The following is a 20087-nucleotide window of genomic DNA, read 5'->3' on the forward strand; positions in this document are numbered from 1 at the left end:
AACCAGAACTGTCTCCAGACACCCCCAAAGGCCCCAAGTGGAGAGGGAGCGGCGAATCGCCCGCAGTTAAGAACCCCTGCCCTACAGTGTTTAACCCACTGAATGGCTGAGAACAAATATCCTTGGTCTAATTTGAATATCAAGTCCAGCCTCTGGTGCAGTTCCCCGATATGACCAGCAGGTGGCAGCAGAGACCGCCCTCTCACCATCACAGTTTGCTCTCGCTTTTTGAAATTTTTTTCATCTTTCTCCCCAGACTAGAACCTGATTTTTCGAAATGCACTCACCCACTGCCACGGGGCCTTATGATCAATCCACTTTATTTGCACTTTTTCAGACTAGACAGAAAGGGAAGCAGCAGCAGTGATTTCAACCCAGAAGTACACTGGAATCAGGTAGATGTGAATTTCAGTCCCAATTGTACCCCCTTTCTCTCCTTAGCTCGGGGGCTTCCCTGGTAGCTCAGCTGGTAAAGAATCCGCCTGCAATGCAGGAGACCCAAGTTCAGTTCCTCGGTTGGGAAGATCCGCTGGAGAAGAGATAGGCTACCCACTCCAGTATTCTTGGGTTTCCCTGGTGGCTAGGGAGACCTGGGTTTGATCCCTGGGTCGGGATGAATCCCCTGGAGGAGGGAAAGGCTACCCACTCCAGTATTCTGGCCTGGAGAATTCCATGAACTGTATAGTCCATGGGGTCACAACGAGTCGGACATGACGCATGACCTGCACTCTCTCCTTAGCTTAGTCCATCTGTATCTCAGTTCTGACCTGTATGCACTTTGCACATCTACATAGTCATCACCAACAGCCATATATTTCACCTGCCTCTATCCTCAACCATGTGGCAACTAAGAGAGCAAGGGCTCGCTCTGGTGGGGTCACCGCCCCTAGCTCCTAGCATAAACGGCCGGCCCTCGGGGGTTTGTTGAATGACTGATTGATGGGTTCACTAGACAATGCAGGTGCATAGTAAACGATGACTCAATGGGTGTCAGCCGTGATGATGACCAGGCCCTACTAAGGATGCTGACTTCATGATGATGGGCATGCTACGGTGAGGGGGAGGATGGCACAATGAAGGCAGTGACGTCACGGCAAAAGGAATGATGTCATGGTGAGGATGACGATGTTATGCAGTTTATCTTAATGTTCTCATCTGGTCCACACCAGGGGTCCCCAAACCTGAACCATCTGCCCTTCCTGAGGAGTTTCTCTAACAGGTATTTTATTTTGTTTTTAACCATGCCATGCAGCAGGTGGGATCTTAGTTCCAAGACCAGGGATCGAACCCGCACCCCCTGCATTGGAAGCACAGAGTCTTACTGGACCGCAAGGGAAGTCCTTCCTGGGGAGTATCTTAAACCTGCATCTCCCCAGGCCCTCCACACATCTCATGACTCAGAATCTTACCGGAGCAGGTTCTCAACCTTAACTAATGTTGAGTCATCAGAAGAGGTCTTAACAATCATCAACGCCTGGGCTGCCCCCCTGGAGACCATCAGCGCAGAGGTTCAGCCCCGGGATCAGGGGGTTAAGATACCCTCATGATGCTAATGGGCAGCAAGGCAACAGCCAGCCCTGACACTTAACAAACTCTCCAGGTCAGTGTCAAACAAAGGGTGGTCCCAGCCCAGGAGTGTCTGCATCACCTGGAAACTGCTTCAAAATGAGCCCCACCCAGACCCACCGACTCAGAGACCCTGGCCAAGTAGGTCTGGACTCCCAGTGCGCTGACATGGGAGCAGCACTGCCCCAGGGGAGTTCAGACACGCAGCCACTCTGGGGGCCCCCATCCCCATGGGCCAGAATATCAGGATGAAAGAGGGATGGAATTTTCTGGAGGAGGGAGGAAGAGTTATGATTAGTCCCCAGATATCGCCCTAGCCATTGACCAACTCCTCGGAGACCTCTCAGCTCCCTATTCCAGACTGAACCTCCCCGCCACACGAGAAAAAGCCAAACTACAGTGATTTTCACCCCAAAGGAGCCGAGTCTTCTCTGAAGAGCGTTCAGCACCAATGGGGCCACGGAGGTGAGCACAGCCTCCCAGCCAGACCCACTGGGGCCACGCCAAGAAAACGCCTTCCACCTCCAGCCACAGAACTGCTGTGGGGTGTTGTTATTTCACAGAAGAGCTGTCATACGTCCCCAGGACCTGGCCTGTGACCGCAGACCTCCCATGCTTGCAGAAGCAACCCACAATCCCCACTGCTTTAGAGGAGACTCTGTGTGTGTGTGTGTGTGTGTGTGTGTGTGTGCATGCATGCTAAGTCACTTCAGTCGTGTCTGACTCTTTGCGACCCTATGGACTGTAGCCCGCCTGGCTCCTCTGTCCATGGGATTCTCCAGGCAAGAATACTGGAGTGGGTTGCCATGCACTCCTCCAGGGGATCTCCCTGACTCAGGGATGGAACCCAGGTCTCCCGAATTGCAGGCAGGAGAATCATCATACCAATGAAACCTGTTCTGCTGAAGGCTCAGGATGGGACCAGGTGAGCATGAGCCTGGCTGGGGTAGGTGAGGCAGGACACGTCCACCATCTGGATGTCGAGGAGCCCGTGTCTTTGTGGTCTTCCCCCCGGTTTCCCACGGGGCCTCCTGGCTGGTCCCAGGTCACGGGGAAGCCTGAAGCCCAGTGTCTGAGATGCAGCAACCTCCACACACACGATCCAGGTCGCAGCCAGTCAGCCTGAACCACCCAGAAAAGCTGCGATGTCGGAGAATATGCCTCTAGCTCACTGTGTGTTTTTTCAACACTTACCTAACCTCTCTGGTCCTCCGTTTCCTTAACAGAGAAGAGAGACTCATCCAAAGGGCAGGTGTGAGGATGCAGTGAAACCAGGGAAGTGCACGGAGGCTGCAGTGATGCAGGGGGCGCTTTTGTGGTCTCACGGGTTTGGGCTCCTCCAGAGTCCACAGACACACAGGTGCCTGGACACAGCATCCCCCATGCCAGGCAGCACTAATGCGATGCCAGACGCGGGGCTCAGCCCACAGCGGCTCTTTGGTGGTAGCCTCAGACCAGGAGGGAGCCGCAGCCCACCAGGACGGTGTCCCTGAGCACTGGACCCTCCAGTCCAAGCCGCACCCTCCGCCCTCGAGCCGGAGCCGCCCCCCGCCCCACCCCCGTTCAGATGGCCTGGTCCTGCCGCCGTCTCAGGCTAAGCACGCGGGCCGCCACCAGGAAGGTGGCCCCGGTGAGCAGCTCGGCAACACAGCTGACCCAGCCCAGGGCCAGGGACCAGCCGAAGCGGATGTCCACCTGGTCCAGCAGAGTCTTCTCCTGCAGGAGACACAGCGCCTCCTGGAAGGCCGCGGCCGAGTAGGCGATGTAGACGCTGATGCCGGCGAGGGTCACCAGGGCTGCAGTGGGGACAGAGGAGAGCAGATGGACCCCCCCACACCCAGCACCAGCCCTCCTTCCCACTGCGGCCCGTCCTCGGTCCCGCCCCTCCTGCCGCTGGTAACTCCTCCCCATCCATCTTAAGGGGGGGGGGGGGGGGGCGTGTCCTCTGCCCAGGGGATGTCCCAGGCAAGAATACTGGAGTGGGTTGTCATGTCCTCCTCCAGGGGATCTTCCCCACCCAGGGATGGAACCTGCATCTCCCTCAAATTGGCAGGCGGATTCTTTACCACTGAGCCCCCTGGGAAGCCCCCATCCATCTCAGCTCCTGTCAATTCCCGGACCTCCCCGCCCCACCCGCCCAGAGCTGGCCAAACCACCCCCTCCCACGGTTTCACAGCACCTCATGGCGCTCCATCACTGCCCAGGTCAGAACTGGAATTTTGCATGTTTATGAACCAGCTAATGTCCATCTGCCCTGAGTGAGTCCCAAGGGGTCGGCGCTGGATTCCCCAGCACCCAGAACAGCAGCCTGCACACGGGCAGGTCCCCATCCCCATGTGATTAGGACCCGCTGTCCAGTCCCGTCGCTGGCCCCGGGTAGCTGTTTAAACACATTAACCTCAATCTACATCTCGGCTCCACGTTGGCACCTGCCACGTGTCAAGTGCTCATTGCCTCGTTTCGTGGCAAATCAGAGATGGAGACTTCTCCTGGGGAGGCGCATTTGGAGAATTCATCACTGGGCAAACTATCAAGGCCGATCTTCTTAATAATATTACAGTGGATGGGAGGGAGCCTTGTGGTATTCTCACCTCCGGGCACTGCTTTTGCTGTTCCCTCCATGGATTCCGAGTGGGTGTGTCACCCCTGTTCCTGTCTTGTGTTTGGGTTTATGTGACGGTGCAGGGTGTTTAGCTGCAGCACGCAGGGTCTAGTTCCCTGAGCAGGGGCAGAAGGCAGGTCCCTTGCATGGAGAGCATGAAGTCTCAGCCGCTGGACCACCAGGGAAGTCCCTGTTCTTGTTCTTTTTTTAAGGACCATTTCAGATGACCCAGGAAAATTCCCTACCGGCCCAGTGGTTAGGACTCCGCGCTTTCACTGCCAAGGGCTCAGATTCAATCCTTAGTCAGGGAACGAAGACCCCACAAGCCATGCAGCATGGCCAGTAAATGAGTAAATAAGCAGGAGGCTATAAAACTACCAGCTAAGTGCTAGATCCCATCTTTGAAACCCAGCCATTGCCGACTTTGCCTGATTTTAATCAATCAAAGCAAAGCAATGTCTATCAGGATGAAAAGTGTGCATGAGAGAGCGCGTCTCCCGCCAGCCCGTGACCCTGACCCTGAAGCGCTCAGGACTCAGCTTCTTTTGTGAAACAGTGAAAACGATTCTCAGAACCTGCTCTCACCCCCAGGCTTCTCTCCTGGGACCTCAGACCCAGGGACCCCGGGCAGGAAACCCGTTTACCGCTTCCGGCTAGGAGATCACAGCGGGGCAAACCAAGCCCCAGAGGCGATGCGGTCTTCCCCACCCTCCTTCCTTCTGGGGGACCGTGTGCGGCCCCTCCTGGCACCCGGGCCCCATGCCGGGCAGGCACCTACCTCCAAAGAAGAAGAGGGTCCCCGTAAGCACAAGGAGGCAGGAGGCTCGCAGGAGGAAGCTCAGAAAGCCCGTCATGCCCCCGAAAACCATAAGGATCAGGCTGAGCGGCAGCAGAATCACGAACGTCCCGTGCATGGCTTAGGGGAGACAGAAAGAGGCAGTTACTAACATGCTTCAATCAATCAGCAAACACCCACAGAGCACTTCCTGTGACCAGCCAAACGCTGGGGGGAGGCGGGGAAATGGCCACTACTACTGCCGATAGTGATGATGATATGGGCTTCCTGGTGGCTCAGGGGTAAAGAATCTGCCTGCTAATGTGGGAGACACAGGTTTGATCCCTGATCTGGGAAGGTCCTACATGTGCTACCACTATTGAGCCTGTGCTCTGGAGCCCATGCTCTCAAACAAGAGGAGCCCTGGAACCACAACTAGAGAAAAGTCCGAGCAGCCACGAAGACCCGGCACAGCCTAAATAAATAACAAAATTATAAAGAATAGTCATGATAATAATACGATTAATGTGCTGCTGCTAAGTCGCTTCAGTCGTGTCAGACTCTTTGCAACCCTATGGACTGTAGCCCACCAGGCTCCTCTGTCCTTGGGATTCTCCAGGCAAGAATACTGGAGTGGGTTGCCATGCCCTCCTCCAGGGCATCTCCTGACCCAAGGATCGAACCTGCATCTCTTATGTCTCCTGCACTGACAGGCGGGTTCTTTACCACTAGCGCCACCTGGGGAGCCATTAATATGATTAATAGCCACGGTTATCGAAGCTCAGATATGCCAGGCTTTCTGCTGCGTAAGTACTATCTCATTTAAATCCCATGCACCCCATAAGTAAGTATTGTCCTTGATCTTCGCTTATTCACTCAGCACACGTTATCGAGTACGTGCTGGGTGCCACGCTCTGTTCCTAGATTGGCAGATGCATAGGCAAATTCACCGAGACTTTTGCCGTGTGGGATCAGCAGTGAACAAGTAAGTGACGAAGTTGAGAAATGGTGACAAATGCATGGGGAACGGCGTGAACAACTCTGAGAAGCGGGCAGGGGAGTGGCTCTACTGAGAAAGTGACGTCAGAGCAAAGACCTGAAGGAAGGGGGCAGGGCAGCGGCTCTACTGAGGAAGTGACGTCAGAGCAAAGCCCTGAAGGAAGGGGGCAGGGCAGCGGCTCTACTGAGGAAGTGACGTCAGAGCAAAGACCTGAAGGAGGTGAGGGAGGCAGCCGTGTAGGAGGGGCAAGAACTGAGGAACCACTGGGAGGATGGAACAGGGGGGTCAGAGATGGGAGGGGGTGTGCCCGCTGGGGCCTCCTCGGGAAGAGCCACGACGGTGGCTGCGGGTGAGGGAGAAGGAGGACGTGGGGAGGGGAGAGCGTTCACAGCAGCTCACGTGGGGCTCGGGGCTTCGGAGCCATCGGGAAGATGTTTAATTTCTCTCCGAATGAGAGGGCTTCCCTGGTGGCTTAGACGGTAAAGAATCCGCCTGCAATGCGGGAGACCTGGGTTCGGTCCCCGGGTTGGGAAGATCCCCTGGAGGAGGGCATGGCCACCCACTCCACCATTCTTGCCGGGAGAATCCCATGGACAGAGCAGCCTGGCGGGCTACAGTCCATGGGGTCACACAGAGCTGGACACGACTGAGCGACTAAGCGCAGCGCTGAGTGAGACGGAGGCCACCAGACGGTCTTGAGGCCTAAGAGACACGGAGTTTAACTTCAGTGTCTACAGGTCGCTCTGGTCTCTATAGTGAGAGTAGCCAGCAGAGGGGTGTAGTGGGTTGAAAGACGGCTCCCAAGTTCACGTCCAGACTTCATTTTCTTAGGCTCCAAAATCACTGCAGGTGGTGACGGCAGCCGTGAACCTAAAAGACGCTTGCTCCTTGGAAGCAAAGCTATGACCAACCTAGACAGCGATTTAAAAAGCAGAGACATCACTTTGCTGACAAAGGTCCGTCTAGTCAAGGCTGTGGTTTTTCCGGTAGTCATGTATGGATGTGAGGGTTGGACCAGCAGAGAACACCGCCAGAGAAGATGCAGGAGTTCACACCCTGGAGGGTCTGCCCCAGCCATGCCCCCCACTCCCCTTCCAGCCACTGGAGGCTGAAGAGTGACAGGTAGTGGGGGGGGGGGGGGGGGCGGGGACTGAGCAGGAGAGAGGAGGGGGAAGCCAGAGAAAGAACCACTGGCAAAAGTGCCACCAGCATCCATCCCCTCCCCCTTCTCAGTCCCCAAACGGTATGTCTTTTGTGAGTCGCTTCATTCCTCAGAAGCTCCGCTTTCACGTCTCTGACCTGGACGGTGTGCTGTATTACCATAAGGACAATGTGCATGGAGGAAATGCAGAAGCCCATAGAGCCCGGGCTAAATACACCATGACCCCACCAACCATAAAGATGATGAAGGTAATCATCCAGTCTGCCTTCCCCTGTGATCACACCCCTTGGTCTGCAAGCCCCTAAATGCCACCAGCCTTGGCAAGTCAAGGAGACAAGGCTCATCTCCTTCCTGGGGCTGTCACACGACAAAATGTGATTCCAGGGGACGGGGACCTGGGGTCTTTCCTCCTTCACTCCCTCCCTCTTTTCCTTCCTTTCTTTCTCAAGGAAAGATCTTTGGCAAGGAACCACAACAGCTGGTGTGAAAACCGGGTTCTGCTAAGGCCTGTCAGCTGCATGGCACTGCCTCCAGACACTGGCTGAGAAATGAAATCATTTCTCATTTAGAAATTAATGAGGTTTCCCGGAGTTGGTTCGTCCCCGCAGCCCCACGTGTGAGCTCCCCAGACACTGCCGGCTGAGTTCCTATACATGTTCAATTAAATATCTGGACGAGAACAGGGCTCCCCCTGGGAGAGTTATAATATTTCCTGCTGAAATTTTGGTTAGTACTTTTTTTTCTGTGTGCCTTGGTCTTTTGTTAGTTTTTGATTTTCAGGACTGCTGTCTGGGGACATAAATATTGATTCTGAGTTCTGTTCTACTTGGAAAGGTCCCCATCTCCAGGTTCATCTCATTTGGAAACAAATGTCTATGGGCCCCACAGAGCCTCCCCAGGCTCTGTCAGCAGGGGACAAGGTCTCTGGCCTCACGGACATCACAGTCCAGGAAGGAGACAGACTCTCAGGAAAATAAAGAGGATGATTACAGACTGAGTGTCACAAAGGACATGAGCATGATGATAAGGAAAAAACAAGGTGGCCACGTCTATAGCTGAGACGGCTATTTTAATTTCCTAGAGCTGACATCATAAATTACTACAAACTAGGTGTCACGTATGGATGTGAGAGTTGGACCATAAAGAAGGCTGAGCACTGAAGAATTGATGCTTTCAAACTGTGGTACTGGAGAAGACTCTTGAGAGTCCCTTGGACAGCAAGGAGATCCAACCAGTCCATCCTAAAGGAAATCAACCCTGAATATTCATTGGAAGGACTGAAGCTGGAGCTCCAGTACTTTGGCCACCTGATGCAAAGAGCTGACTCGTTGGAACAGACCCTGATGCTGGGAAAGATTGAAGGCAAAAGGAGAAGGGGGCGGCAGGGGATGAGATGGTTAGATAGCATTACCGACTCAATGGATATGAGTTCGAGCAAACTCTGGAAGATAGTGAAGGACAGAGGAGCCTGGCGTGCTGCCGACCATGGGGTCGAAGAGTCAGATATGACTTAGAAACTGAGCAACAACAGCACATGTCTTAAAAGCAGGAGGAATTTATTCTCTCACATCAAGGTGTCAGCAGGAACTTGGTCCCTGCAGAGGCTCCAGGGGAGACTCCTTCCTGCCTCTTCCAACCTCTAGTGGTTGTTGGCAAGGCTTGGCATCCCTTGGCTGGTGGCAGCATCCTTCTGATGCCCACCTCCATCTTCCTAGGACCTTCTCTTCTCTCCTCTGCAATTCTCCTTTTCTTATGAGGACACTTGTCATAGGATGTAGGTTTAGTCCACAATGATCTTGAGAGCCTTAACTATAGCAGCAAAGATACTTTTTCCAAATGAGGTCCCATTCCTGGGTACTGGACCCTGTTAGAACATGGACACATTTTTCTGGAGGGTGATACCCTTCAATCCACTACAGTGTTGGGACTTCCCCAGTGGTCCAGTGGCTAAGACCCCACACTTCCAATGCAGAAGCCTGAGTTTGATCCCTGGTCTAGGAAATAAGATTCCATGTGCTGCGTGGCAAAAACAAAAGAATCAATGAACCCAATCCGATACAGTGTTTACAGTAGGAGCACAACACAGGAGAGCTAAGATTACCATCTAGAATTAATCACAGACTTCCCTGGTGACTCAGTGGTAAAGAGTCTACCTGCCAATGCAGGAGACACGGGCTTGATCCCTGGTCCAGGAAGATCCCACACGCCACAGAGTAGCTACAACCTGGGAGCCTCAGCTACTGAAGCCCGAGCACCCTAGAGCCCATGCTCCACAACGGGAGAAGCCACCGCAATGAGCAGCCCTCACACCGAAACTAGAGCAAAGCCCTGAGCAGCACTGAAGACCCAGAAGAGCCATAAATAAATAAAATCATTTAAAATAATAATAATTATGTTGGAGATCAGGAAGACAACAAAGATGCAGTCCCAGTCCTCCACGGAGCCACATTCTGGTGACAACAGATTTGAAAATTCACACAAAAAAATAAAAATCCACTTCCTTACCACGTATAATAGGATTGAATATCTCTGAGGATCTTGTGGAGTCTCCAAGTCACACTGACAAGGTTTGAAACTAAAGATAGTGACGTTTTCCCCTTTGGGAAATGGTTCCTGAGACTTTCTTCTTTTGCTAGTGCTTCTGATGTTGTTGGAGAATGATACCTCTCTGCCCTCTTAGCTTCTATAATGGCTCAGTGGTTAAAAAAAAAAAAAAAAAAATCTGCCTGCAATGCAGGAGACGCAGGCTAGACCTTTGGGTTGGGAAAACTCCCCGGAGAAGGGCATGGCAGCCCACTCCAGTATTCTTGCCTGGAGAATCCCATGGACAGAGGAGCCTGGTGGTCTACAGTCCATGGGTCACAAAGAGTTGGACACAACTGAGCACGAACGCACCTCTCTGCTCTCTATAACAGAAAGACTATTACTTCTTTAACTACCCCAGGGCTTTCTGACCTCACAAGCATTCAGGAAACCTGCTCTGCCCATCAAGCTATTCTTTGAACAGTGCGATAATGGATCATTCATGCAGTTATTCTTAGCATGAACATCTTGGCTTTTCTCTGGGGTTGCTTTTCCTTTGCAACAAAACATTTCTGAATCGAAAAAATCTCTTGCACCTATTTGCTCTTGCAACATTATTAGCATTATTAATTCTACATGGTAATCTTAGTTCTCAAGTGTTGAGCTCCTACTGCGGGCAGTGGAGAAGAGCAGGACTCCAAACCCAAGAAACAGGCTAGGAATTTTCCTTCCGGTCTCAGCACACTCACATTATACTGAAATTACCCTCAGTGTAGCATCATTCTAAGAGAGTAGAAACTGCCTGTGTTCAAATCCCAGATCAACCAGTTACTGGGAAAACTTTGGTCACTTACCCAACCTCCCCGTGCCTTGGTTTCCTCATTTGAAAAGTGAGGAGGATAAATCACAGTACCTGCCTCATGGGACTGTTGTGGAGATTAAATGGATTGAAACACGTGAAGACCTCAGGACAGGGTCTGGCACACACCACCTGCTCTTTAAGCACTGACTGTTATTTTTACTGCTCTTCAACCACTCCATAGAAAGGGGTCCCCACCTCCCTTTATTCCATGCCCCTGTTTTACTTCCTTTGTTACACCTAGTATTATTTGAAACCATTTTGTTTATTTACTCACTGGTCACCAGGTGTTTATTGTCTGCCTCCTGCACTAGACACTAAGCTGTCCGTGGAAAGCACCCCACCAGTCTCACCATGTTTTATCCCCAGCATTAAGTCAAAAAAAAAAAAAAAAAGAGTGTGCAATAATTAGCCCCATTTTAGGGCAGGAGAAAAAGGGGATGACAGAGGACAAGATGGTTGGATGGCATCACTGACTCCATGGACATGAGTTTGAGCAAACTCCGAGAGACCGTGAGGGACAGGGAAGCCTGGAGTGCTGCAGTCCATGGGGTCCCAAAGAGCTGGACACGACTTTGCTGCTGAGTAACAACTACAAAGCCCCATTTTACAGATGAGACGCCTGGGGCTCAGGGAGGTAACATGACTTAGAAGGAGACAACAACTTCCCTCCTGTTTTAGGTAACCTAAGCTGGATTCTTAACCATCTCTGAGTAACTAAAACAACTATGCTGGACACTTTGCTTATATGATCTCATTTCATCTCAAAGCAGCCCATTTATTTTTTAAATTTATTTTTCATTGCCGTAGAGTTGAATTACAATGTCACGTTAATTACTACTGTACTGCAAAGTGACTCAGTTACACACATATATACATTCTTTTTCATATTCTTTTCCATTATAGTTTATTACAGGCTATTGAATATAGTTCCCTGTGCTATACAGTAGGACCTTGTTGTTTATAAAACAGCCCATTTATGGAAGCCTCTGACTGGCCAGAAGTCACACAACTGGTAAGGGGGACCTTATCTATGATGAGGTTGACCCCACCCCATCTTGTTGAGAGAGGCGGCATGACTCAGCCTGGCCAATCAGCACACTCCTTGCCCTCAGCCACAATGATTGGCTCAGTCCTGGGCATGTGATCCGATCTGATCTGGAGTTGCAGAGTGATTGGGCAACAGTCTCCTATTTTGGTTGCTGAGACAGGAGAGGATTTAGTTGAAAGCAGATCCCAGACAGAGGCAAAGCCCAGAGAGAAGACGAAAGAAATTGTTTAACTCTTTAGATCCTGGGGGGCTTGAGCTTTTCATTTCCATGGGCCAGGAATTCCGAGTTTTGTTTCAACTAGTATGATTTGGGAGCTTCCCTGGAGGCTCAGCAGTAAAGAATCTGCCTGCAATGCAGGAGCCGCAGGAGATTCGGGTTCGGTCCCTGGGTTGGGAAGATCCGTGGGGGAGGGCATGGTAACCCACTCCAGTATTCTTGCCTGGAGAATCCCATGGACAGAGGAGCCTGGTGGGCTACAGTCCATAGGATCACAAAGAGTCAGACACAACTGAAGCGACTTAGCATGCATGTACATTATGATTTGAGTTTCCATCACTTACTTTCAAAAGGCTGATACAACTAGCCTGAGTGGCTCTAAACTGTGCTGGGACTGCACTGGCAGTCCAGTGATTAAGACGCTGAGCTTCCAATGCAAAGGGCAAAGGTTCAATCCCTGGTCAGGGAACTAATATCCCATATGCCATGCAGCCGGGCCAAGAAAATATTTTTAAAATATAAAAGTAACAATAATAAACTGTGCTGAATTTGAAGACTGGCTCTCTTTGCCAAAAAGAATCCCAGTCCCTAGCCAGGGAACCAAACCCTTGACATCCCCAGAGCTAATCCAGAAGATAAAATATCCAAGCAAGGTGAAGTTTTACTGGGTACAGAAGCAAGCTGCCCGCGTGGGTTTTCTTGGAGGAAAAAAATCAATGGTTCTTCCCATACGCCCTCAGGGGGGTCTGTCTAGAAGGCTGACTCACAGAACATGCTGCGTGTCACTTGGCCTCTGTCCTCTATGACTTTTCTGCAGGTCCAAAGAGGAACACAGCCTCTTCGTGTAATAAAAGAAATTGGCCAACATTCAAAACTCTCTAGGGATAAAGAGATTCTGGGGAAAAGCTGTGTCTGGCGGTGATTTTCAGTGAGCATGAGGTCTGAAGGGCCAGCCTCTTCTCTGATGGTACATGGCAGTAAGAGCAGCTCGCACTCAGGGTACACTTAGGGGGCCAGACACTGCGTGAGGCTCTTTAAATACACTCTCTCGTGTCATCCTCGACTGTTCTTATAAGGAGAGAGGAGAGTTATCTTCAGTTTGCCCATGAGGGAACTGAGACTCAGAGAGGTAGAGGAATTTGCCCAAAGCCATCATGTACGGATGTGAGAGCTAGACCATAAAGAAGGCTGAGCGCCGAAGAATCGATGCTTTCGAATTGTGGTGCTGGAGGGGACTCCTGAGAGTCCCTTGGACAGCAAGGAGATGAAACCAGTCGATTCTAAAGGAAATCAACCCTGATTATTCATTGGAAGGACTGACGTTGAAGCTGAAGCTCCAATACTCTGACCACCTGATGTGAAGAGCCGACTCATTGGGAAAGACCCTGACGCTGGGAGAGATTGAGGGCAGGAGAAGGGACGACAGAGGATGAGATGGTTGGATGGCATCATTGACTCAATGGACATGAGTTTGAGTAAACTCTGGGAGATAGTGAAGGACAGGGAAGCCTGGCATGGTCCAGGCCATGGGGTCGTAAGTAGTCAACACGACTGAGCATCTAAACGACAATGACATGCCTAGCTGGCAGCTGAAGCTGGGGCTTAGGCCTGGGGCAGAGGGTGAAAAGATGCACAGACTGTGGACGTGGGTTTTGCCTGTTTCTCAAAACCCTGGACTACGCAGGGCTGTGGCATTATCAAGTTTCAGGAAGCGGCCAGACCAGTGCTGACTGGTTAGCCGTCCAGTCTACCTGTTGATGTGATAAGTAGGCTGAAGGCCAGCATCCAGCCCAGCACAGGGCCACAGATGTGACTGCATCTAAGAGAGGCTGGAAGGACAGGTACAGAGGACTAGTGTTTATGGAGCTCTTAGTACGTGTCCAGCACGTTTACATCAAATCATTCTTTGATGCAACAGGGAGATCACATAAGAACCAGGCAGTAATCGGGGTGCCAAGTAAAAGTCTATTTTTTCATCCAGCTAGTTTGTGGGATCCTGACCCCACACCCCTTTAGGGTTTGGTTATTCTCGTTTGGATAAATGTGGAAACTGAGGTTCAGGCAGGTTAAGACACCAACCCCGGGATCACAGAGGGTCCTGGTAAAGGTCTAAGCTGGACTTAGACATCCAGCCCTCAGTTTATGACAAAAATTCTTGATTATTCTTTTCCCCTCCCCCATAGGAAAACCCTCTTGTTTACTTGATTAAACAAATAAACAAAAATAAGCTGGGGCTTCCCTGCTGGTCCAGCAGCTAAGACTCTGCACTCCCATTGCAGGGGGCCGGGGTTCAGTCCCTGGTCGGGGAACGAGATCCTGCATGCCACAACTAAGAGTTCACATGCTGCAACTAAAGATCCTGCATGCCACAACTAAAAAGATCCCTCATGCCACAATGAAGACCCAAGACCCTACATGTCGCAACTAAGACCAGGCGCAGCCAAATAAATACATTTTTAAATTTTATATAAATAAATAGGCTGCATAGGCACAATTTTCACGTGCAAAGGGACGTCCAACTTTGTTTTAAGGCAGTAGTAACTGACACAGCACCTCCTGGTTACATTCTCCAGCCTTCGCTGTGGACCAGAGTGATCCATTCAGAAGCCTGCTAGCTAACACATGACAGGAGTTTTTGAATGGGAATTCCTGATGATGCTTGAAATGCTCTGAGAACGCCTAGAGGTCTTCCTGGTACAACTTGGAGCTGAGGACAGAGTTCGTGAGATCCCTTCCTTTCCTCCACACCCACCCCCCTCACATTCCAAGCATCTAGCGGATATTTCCCTCAGGGGGACTTCACGCGGTGGTGTGCTGGTCGTGGTTTAGTCGCTAAGTCGTGTCTGACTCTTGTGAGTCCATGGACTGTAGCCTGCAGGGCTCCTCTGTCTATGGAATTCTCCAGGCAAGAATACTGGAGTGAGCTTCCATTTCCTTCTCCAGGGGATCTTCCCAACCCAGGAATCGAACCCGGGTCTCCCACATTGCAGGCACATTCTTTACCAACTGAACTAAGAGGGCAGCCCACGGTGTGCTGGAGCTGGATTATATCAGAGTTGTTCTGTCACTAAGTCCTGTCCTACTCTGTGACCCCAGGGACTGGAGCACAGTAGGCTCCTCTGTCCTCCACCATCTCCCAGAATTTGCTCCAATTCATAACCATTGAGTCAGTCAACTGTTAAGTTTTCAGAAATATGCAGAGCCAGTTGACATCATGTTGACAGCCTGAAATTGACCGAAGTGGGAATATTTACTCCACAGAGGTTGGCAAATGCCACAAATCAAGATGATCCCCTCCCACAGCGAGCCAGTTGTTAAGCATTTTCCAGCACACCAGTGGACTTCAGAGAAGCCATCTGGTTCGCTCATGTACTTATTTATTCATTCAACAAACATTGACTGGGTTCCACCTCAAAAAAATAGTTTGCATTCACTCTCACACCTGCTCAGCCAACCTTAGCTCATGGGCTACTCTGTGCCAATGCTGTGTGTGCTAAGTCATTTCAGTCGTGTCCGACTCTGCAACCCTATGGACTGTGGCCTGCCCAGCTCCTCTGTCCATGAGATTCTCCAGCCAAGAGTACCGGAGTGGGTTGCCATGCCCTCCTCCAGGGGATCTTCCCCACCCAGGGATTGAACCTGCATCTCCTGCATTGGCAGTCGGGTTCTTTACCGCTAGCGCCACCTGGGAAGCCCAGGCTCTGTGCTAAATATTGAGATTCCAGCTGTGGCAAGAGAGACATGGTCCCTGCTGGCATGGAGCTCAGTGTCTAGTGAGGGGGTCAGCTTTTAACTCTAAAAATGTCACACAACCTGTACTGTGAGTCGGAACTGATCAAGACAAGCTGGCAGGATGGGAGCAGGGAGACTCCAAGTGGAGGCAATGGCATGTGCAAAGTCCCTGTGGTGGGAGGAAATGTGGCAACTTCCAGGAACTGGTGCATGGCCAACACAGCCAGAAAGAGAAAAGGGGAGATTGGGGCTGGAGAGAGGCCCTGGCAGCCCTGGAGGGCCATGCCAGGGACTGGTCTTTATTCTAGGAGTCCCACCCCCAACCCTCAGTAAGTCTATCAAAAGCTGCCCATACTTTTCAAGGTCTGTGGAACTCAGTCCTCATTTCCTCATCATTTCCTTTCTATGGTACCTCTTTTTAGGCATGTTTCCTCTTTGGAAAAGTAAAGACTAAGATGGAGACGACAAGAACTTTGTAGGAAGGCTGTGGGGATTAAATGAAAGCCAAAACGGAAAGCGTTCAGCTGCGGGTCTGGCCGCCTGTGAACTGAACCACGACTCTGATTTTCCCTCCTCCCTCCAGTGTTTATCCAGCCCCCTTTGCTTGGCCGAATTCTGTCCTCAAATCCTGCCGCCTTTTCTGACTTCGGAGCACCGTGCCAGGCTCTGGGAAGTCAGCCAGGAACAACAGACACGTGGCCCCTGGGGATGGGGAGCTGTCCTTTGCCTCCTGGTTTTCGTCTCTCGGATCTTTGAGCCAATATTTGCTGCATCCTTGGTGCTGCCAAGCGCTTGTCCTGAACAGCGAGAAGGCAGCGAGGGCTGACCACGGGGCGTGCCGGCAGCTCCCCAGGCTGCTTACGGGGTCTCCTCGGGCCCCAAGTCACCCTCCCCCGTGCTGCGCCACTCTGAAACGGAGCTGCGCACTTCCCCTCGGTCTCGCCAGCTAGCCTGTGCGCCCCCTGAGCGCTCGGCCTGGGGCTTGGAGCGCAGCACCCCGGTGCCCGGCGCACCGAGAGCCTGCCGCCGTCTGTCCAATGAATCCCCCACCACACAACTTCACGCGTGGTGCCAGAGGGCCGCGCCTCCTTCTCCCAAACCCCTTCCCCCGCTCCTGCCCGTGTCAGAGGCCACCTCGGCCGCCCTCTCCTCCGCAGAGCCCCTGCCCCCTGTTTGGATAAATGCTCCCAAACTGGCGTCCAGCCCCGGTTCCGCCCCCCGTCTCACCCTCCCCGGACTCACTGAGAAGTTGTCTGCTCGAGTCGCTGACAGTCACGTTCTCCTGCCAGAAGGGGTTCATCAGCGGCGTGCACGGGCTCTGGACTGGGTGGGGCAGAGGAATCGGTGGGTTGGGGAGGGGGGGTTCAGACCCGGCCCGCGCCTTCGTCCCCACGTCCCGCCTGGATGTCCCACCCGGGGGATGTGGGAGCGCGGAGCAGCGGTGGGCTGAGCCGGGCACCTCTGAGAGGGGCGATGGCAGCCCCAGGACCCCGGGCCACCTCCTGTCCGGCCCCGGACCTCGCGTTTCGCGGGCTCCGGGGCTTGAGAGCCCAGTGCGTGCCAAGCAACAGGTCCGACCACCGCCCGGGCTCCCCGGGTGCCCCCTTACCCCGGCAGGTCCGCCAGAGGCCGGAGTGCGAGCTCAGAGGCTCGAGCTGGCTGCGGTTGGCGGCCCCCGCCGGGCCCCGCGCCCCCGGGCCGCCCCGCTCCAGGCGCTCGGTATCGATGATGTACCAGAAGTCAGTGCCGATGGCCGCCGCCAGGAGCACGAAGCTGAGCGCCCCGGTCAGCGCCGCCGCGCCGGCCAGCGCGCGCAGGTGCACCCGCATGGCGGAGCCGCGACCCCTCCCGCCGCCCGCCGCCCGCAGCTCCCAGCTCCCGCAGCTCGCGCGCCCGGGTTCTGGGAGCCAGAACTGGGTCCTCAGGACCTCGATCCCTCCCTCCGCCCCTGGCTCCGCCCCTCAGCCCCTCACCTGCGCGCTGGGACCTGCACCGCCTCTCCGCTCAGACCCCATCCCGGTCTAAAACCCCACCTCGATCCACGCGCGCTGCCCAGCGCACCCTTTCGCCCTCGCTCCTCAATTGTTCGCAGACCCTCCTCGCTCCTATCCGCTCCCGCACTCTCCACGCATCCCAGCCGTTCCCCGCTCTGCCCGGCCTCTGCCGTTCCTCTCAGCCCTCCCCGCCGCCCCACCGCCCACCCCCAGCTCAGGGAGACTGCCCTCCGACGCCCTTCTCACAGCTCCGGGCTCAGTCGGGGAGCGCTCCTCCTCTGTGCCCAGCACAGGGACGTCAGCACAGGGCAAAGGGCAGGGTGGTGCCCGGGGGGGAGGGAGGGGAGTGGGGGGCGGAAGGCAGTCTTCCCACAAACGGGGTGAGGGGGTAAGGGGGTAGGGGCGGGGGGAGCAGGAAGGACAGCTAGCACCTGTCCTGTTTGCAGATCATCCTCAATAGCCTCTCCCTCCAGCTTCAACCACTCTTTCTGCAAAATCTCCCCCTTCAGTTGATTTTTCTAGGCTGGCTACAGAGAAAAAAGATAGATCAGTTTTTTTATATAAAAGTTCTTTAATGGATAACCAAAAAGGTCCTACTGCATAGTACGGGGAACTATATTCAGTATCCTATGATAAATCATAATGAAAAAGAACATTTAAAGAAGAATGTGTGTGTAACTGAATCATTTTGCTGCAGAGCAGAAATTAAGAAAACATTGTACGTGGAAGCAACAGAGGACTGGATAAAGAAGTTTGGTATATGTATGTATGGTGGAATATTACTCAGACATGAAAAGGAATGCATTTGAGTCAGTTCTAATGAGGTGGATGAACCTAGAGCCTATTATACCACGTGAAGTAAGTCAGGGAGAAAAACAAATATCGTATATTAATGCATATATATGGAATCTAAAAAGATGGTACCGATGAACCTATTTGCAAGGCAGCAGTGTCCATGGGGGTGGCAAAGAGTTGGACACAACTAACACTTACTGGAGACACAGACATAAAGAACAGACTTGGACACAGTGGGGGAAGGAGAGGGTGGGACAAATTGAGAGAGTGGCATGGAAACATATATTAATACATTACTAAATGCAAAATTAGAAAGCCAGTGGAAATTTGCTGTGATGCAGGGAGCGCAAATCCTGTGCTCTGTGACAGCCTAGAGGGGTGGGGTGGGGTGGGAGGTGGGAGGAAGGCTCAGGAGGGAGGGCACCTGTGTATCCCTGTGGTTAATTCACATTGATGTATGGTAGAAACCAACACGATATTGTAAAGCGACTAGACTCTGATTAAAAGTAAATAAAATTTTGAAAAGGCCACATTCTAAATCAGCTATCTGTCAATAAAAGAGAGTCTGGTTTCTAGTCTAGGCTCCTGGTCAGGTTTGAAAAGAGTAAGTGAAATGTTGTAATTTACATTTTTTAACATCTCACTCTCCCTACCGATTATATTGTGGAGCAGAGACTGTAGGGAGACAGCACAGGAAGCAAGGAAGTCAATTAGGAGCAACTTAACCATAGAAGCACAAGAGATGTTTGGATGTTCAGGCCATGGTGGGGCAGCCGGGAGTAGGTGGAGAAGTGAATAGATTATTTTTTTAATTGAGAGTGGTTGACTTGATAGGATGTGGTGATAGACTAAGGCTGACAACTACTCTTTTCCTTGTTTAATTGTCTCCACCAACACCATCCTACTCTTCATCACTAGCATCCTCATCTCCTTTAGCAGCAGCAGCACCCTGAACAGAGCCATCACCAGCAAGAACACATGCTCCCCTTGATTTTACCATACCATTCTGCTCTGTGACCCCTTCAACCACCATCTGAGTAAGACTGATATCTCCCGTAACCATCTCCTGAGTTATCCCAGGTGGCATAGTGGTAAAGAATCCGCCTGCCAATGAAGGAGATGCATGAGACGCGGGTTTGATCCCTGGGTCGGGAGCATCCCCTGGAGAAGGAAGTGGCAATCCACTCCAGTATTCTTGCTTGGAAAATTCCATGGACAGAGGAGCCTGGTGGGCTACAGGCCATGGGGTCGGGGAGTCGGACATGACTGAGCGTGAACACATACAGTTAACCATCCCCACTAAAGATTTCGCCTTCCACTCTATCATGTTACTATTGTTATCTTCAATCACACCATCATCCAAAGAGTCCTCAACTGTTCCATCGACATTTGGGAGCCTAACTGAAGGTACAATTCAATGAAGTGGGTCCCAGGACCCCCTAATAACATCTTTACAGTTTAATCTCTTCTCTCTCCATTTCTCTACATCTTTCAGTTGTTTGTCCTCTCCTGGCTTCATTCTTATTCAGATTCTCATTGGTTGGAACCCCAGAAGCTACTTTTTTCATCACTTAGCAATCCCAACAAAAAGAACAAATGTCTTTCTCAGTGGTGCAGGTCAGATTTCCAGGACCCCCATCTCTGACCCAATCTCTAGGAATGACAGGAGTAGAAGGCACCACCTGGCCAAGCCTGGATCAATCACCCTCCTGCTCCTGAAACCAAGAGAGGGTGAATTGGTCCCATCCTCACCATTTGAGTTAAAAGGTGTCCTGGCTGCCAGATGCAGCAAATAAAAACAGAGGTGCCCA

General features: G+C 52.2%; 1 protein-coding gene across 2 annotated transcripts; it reads right to left on the reverse strand.

Annotated features, from left to right (window-relative positions):
* Positions 1-303: 303 nt before the first annotated feature.
* On the reverse strand, positions 304-17371 carry TMEM114 (transmembrane protein 114). 2 transcript variants are annotated; one of them, XM_070460668.1, is made up of 6 exons: positions 17097-17371; positions 16730-16810; positions 4947-5084; positions 3262-3362; positions 2452-2706; positions 304-482 (listed from the first exon to the last, which is right to left on the reverse strand). In XM_070460668.1, exons 1-6 carry the CDS (start codon positions 17314-17316, stop codon positions 438-440), a joined length of 840 nt encoding a protein of 279 aa, XP_070316769.1. In that variant the 5' UTR covers positions 17317-17371; the 3' UTR covers positions 304-437. The 2 variants fall into 2 exon arrangements, with proteins under 2 accessions (XP_070316769.1, XP_020737720.2); XM_020882061.2 differs by lacking the exon at positions 304-482 and having other exon boundaries at positions 2615-3362.
* Positions 17372-20087: the final 2716 nt, after the last annotated feature.

Source organism: Odocoileus virginianus, chromosome 33 (genome assembly GCF_023699985.2).
Source record: "Odocoileus virginianus isolate 20LAN1187 ecotype Illinois chromosome 33, Ovbor_1.2, whole genome shotgun sequence".
NCBI classification, from domain to species: domain Eukaryota; kingdom Metazoa; phylum Chordata; class Mammalia; order Artiodactyla; family Cervidae; genus Odocoileus; species Odocoileus virginianus.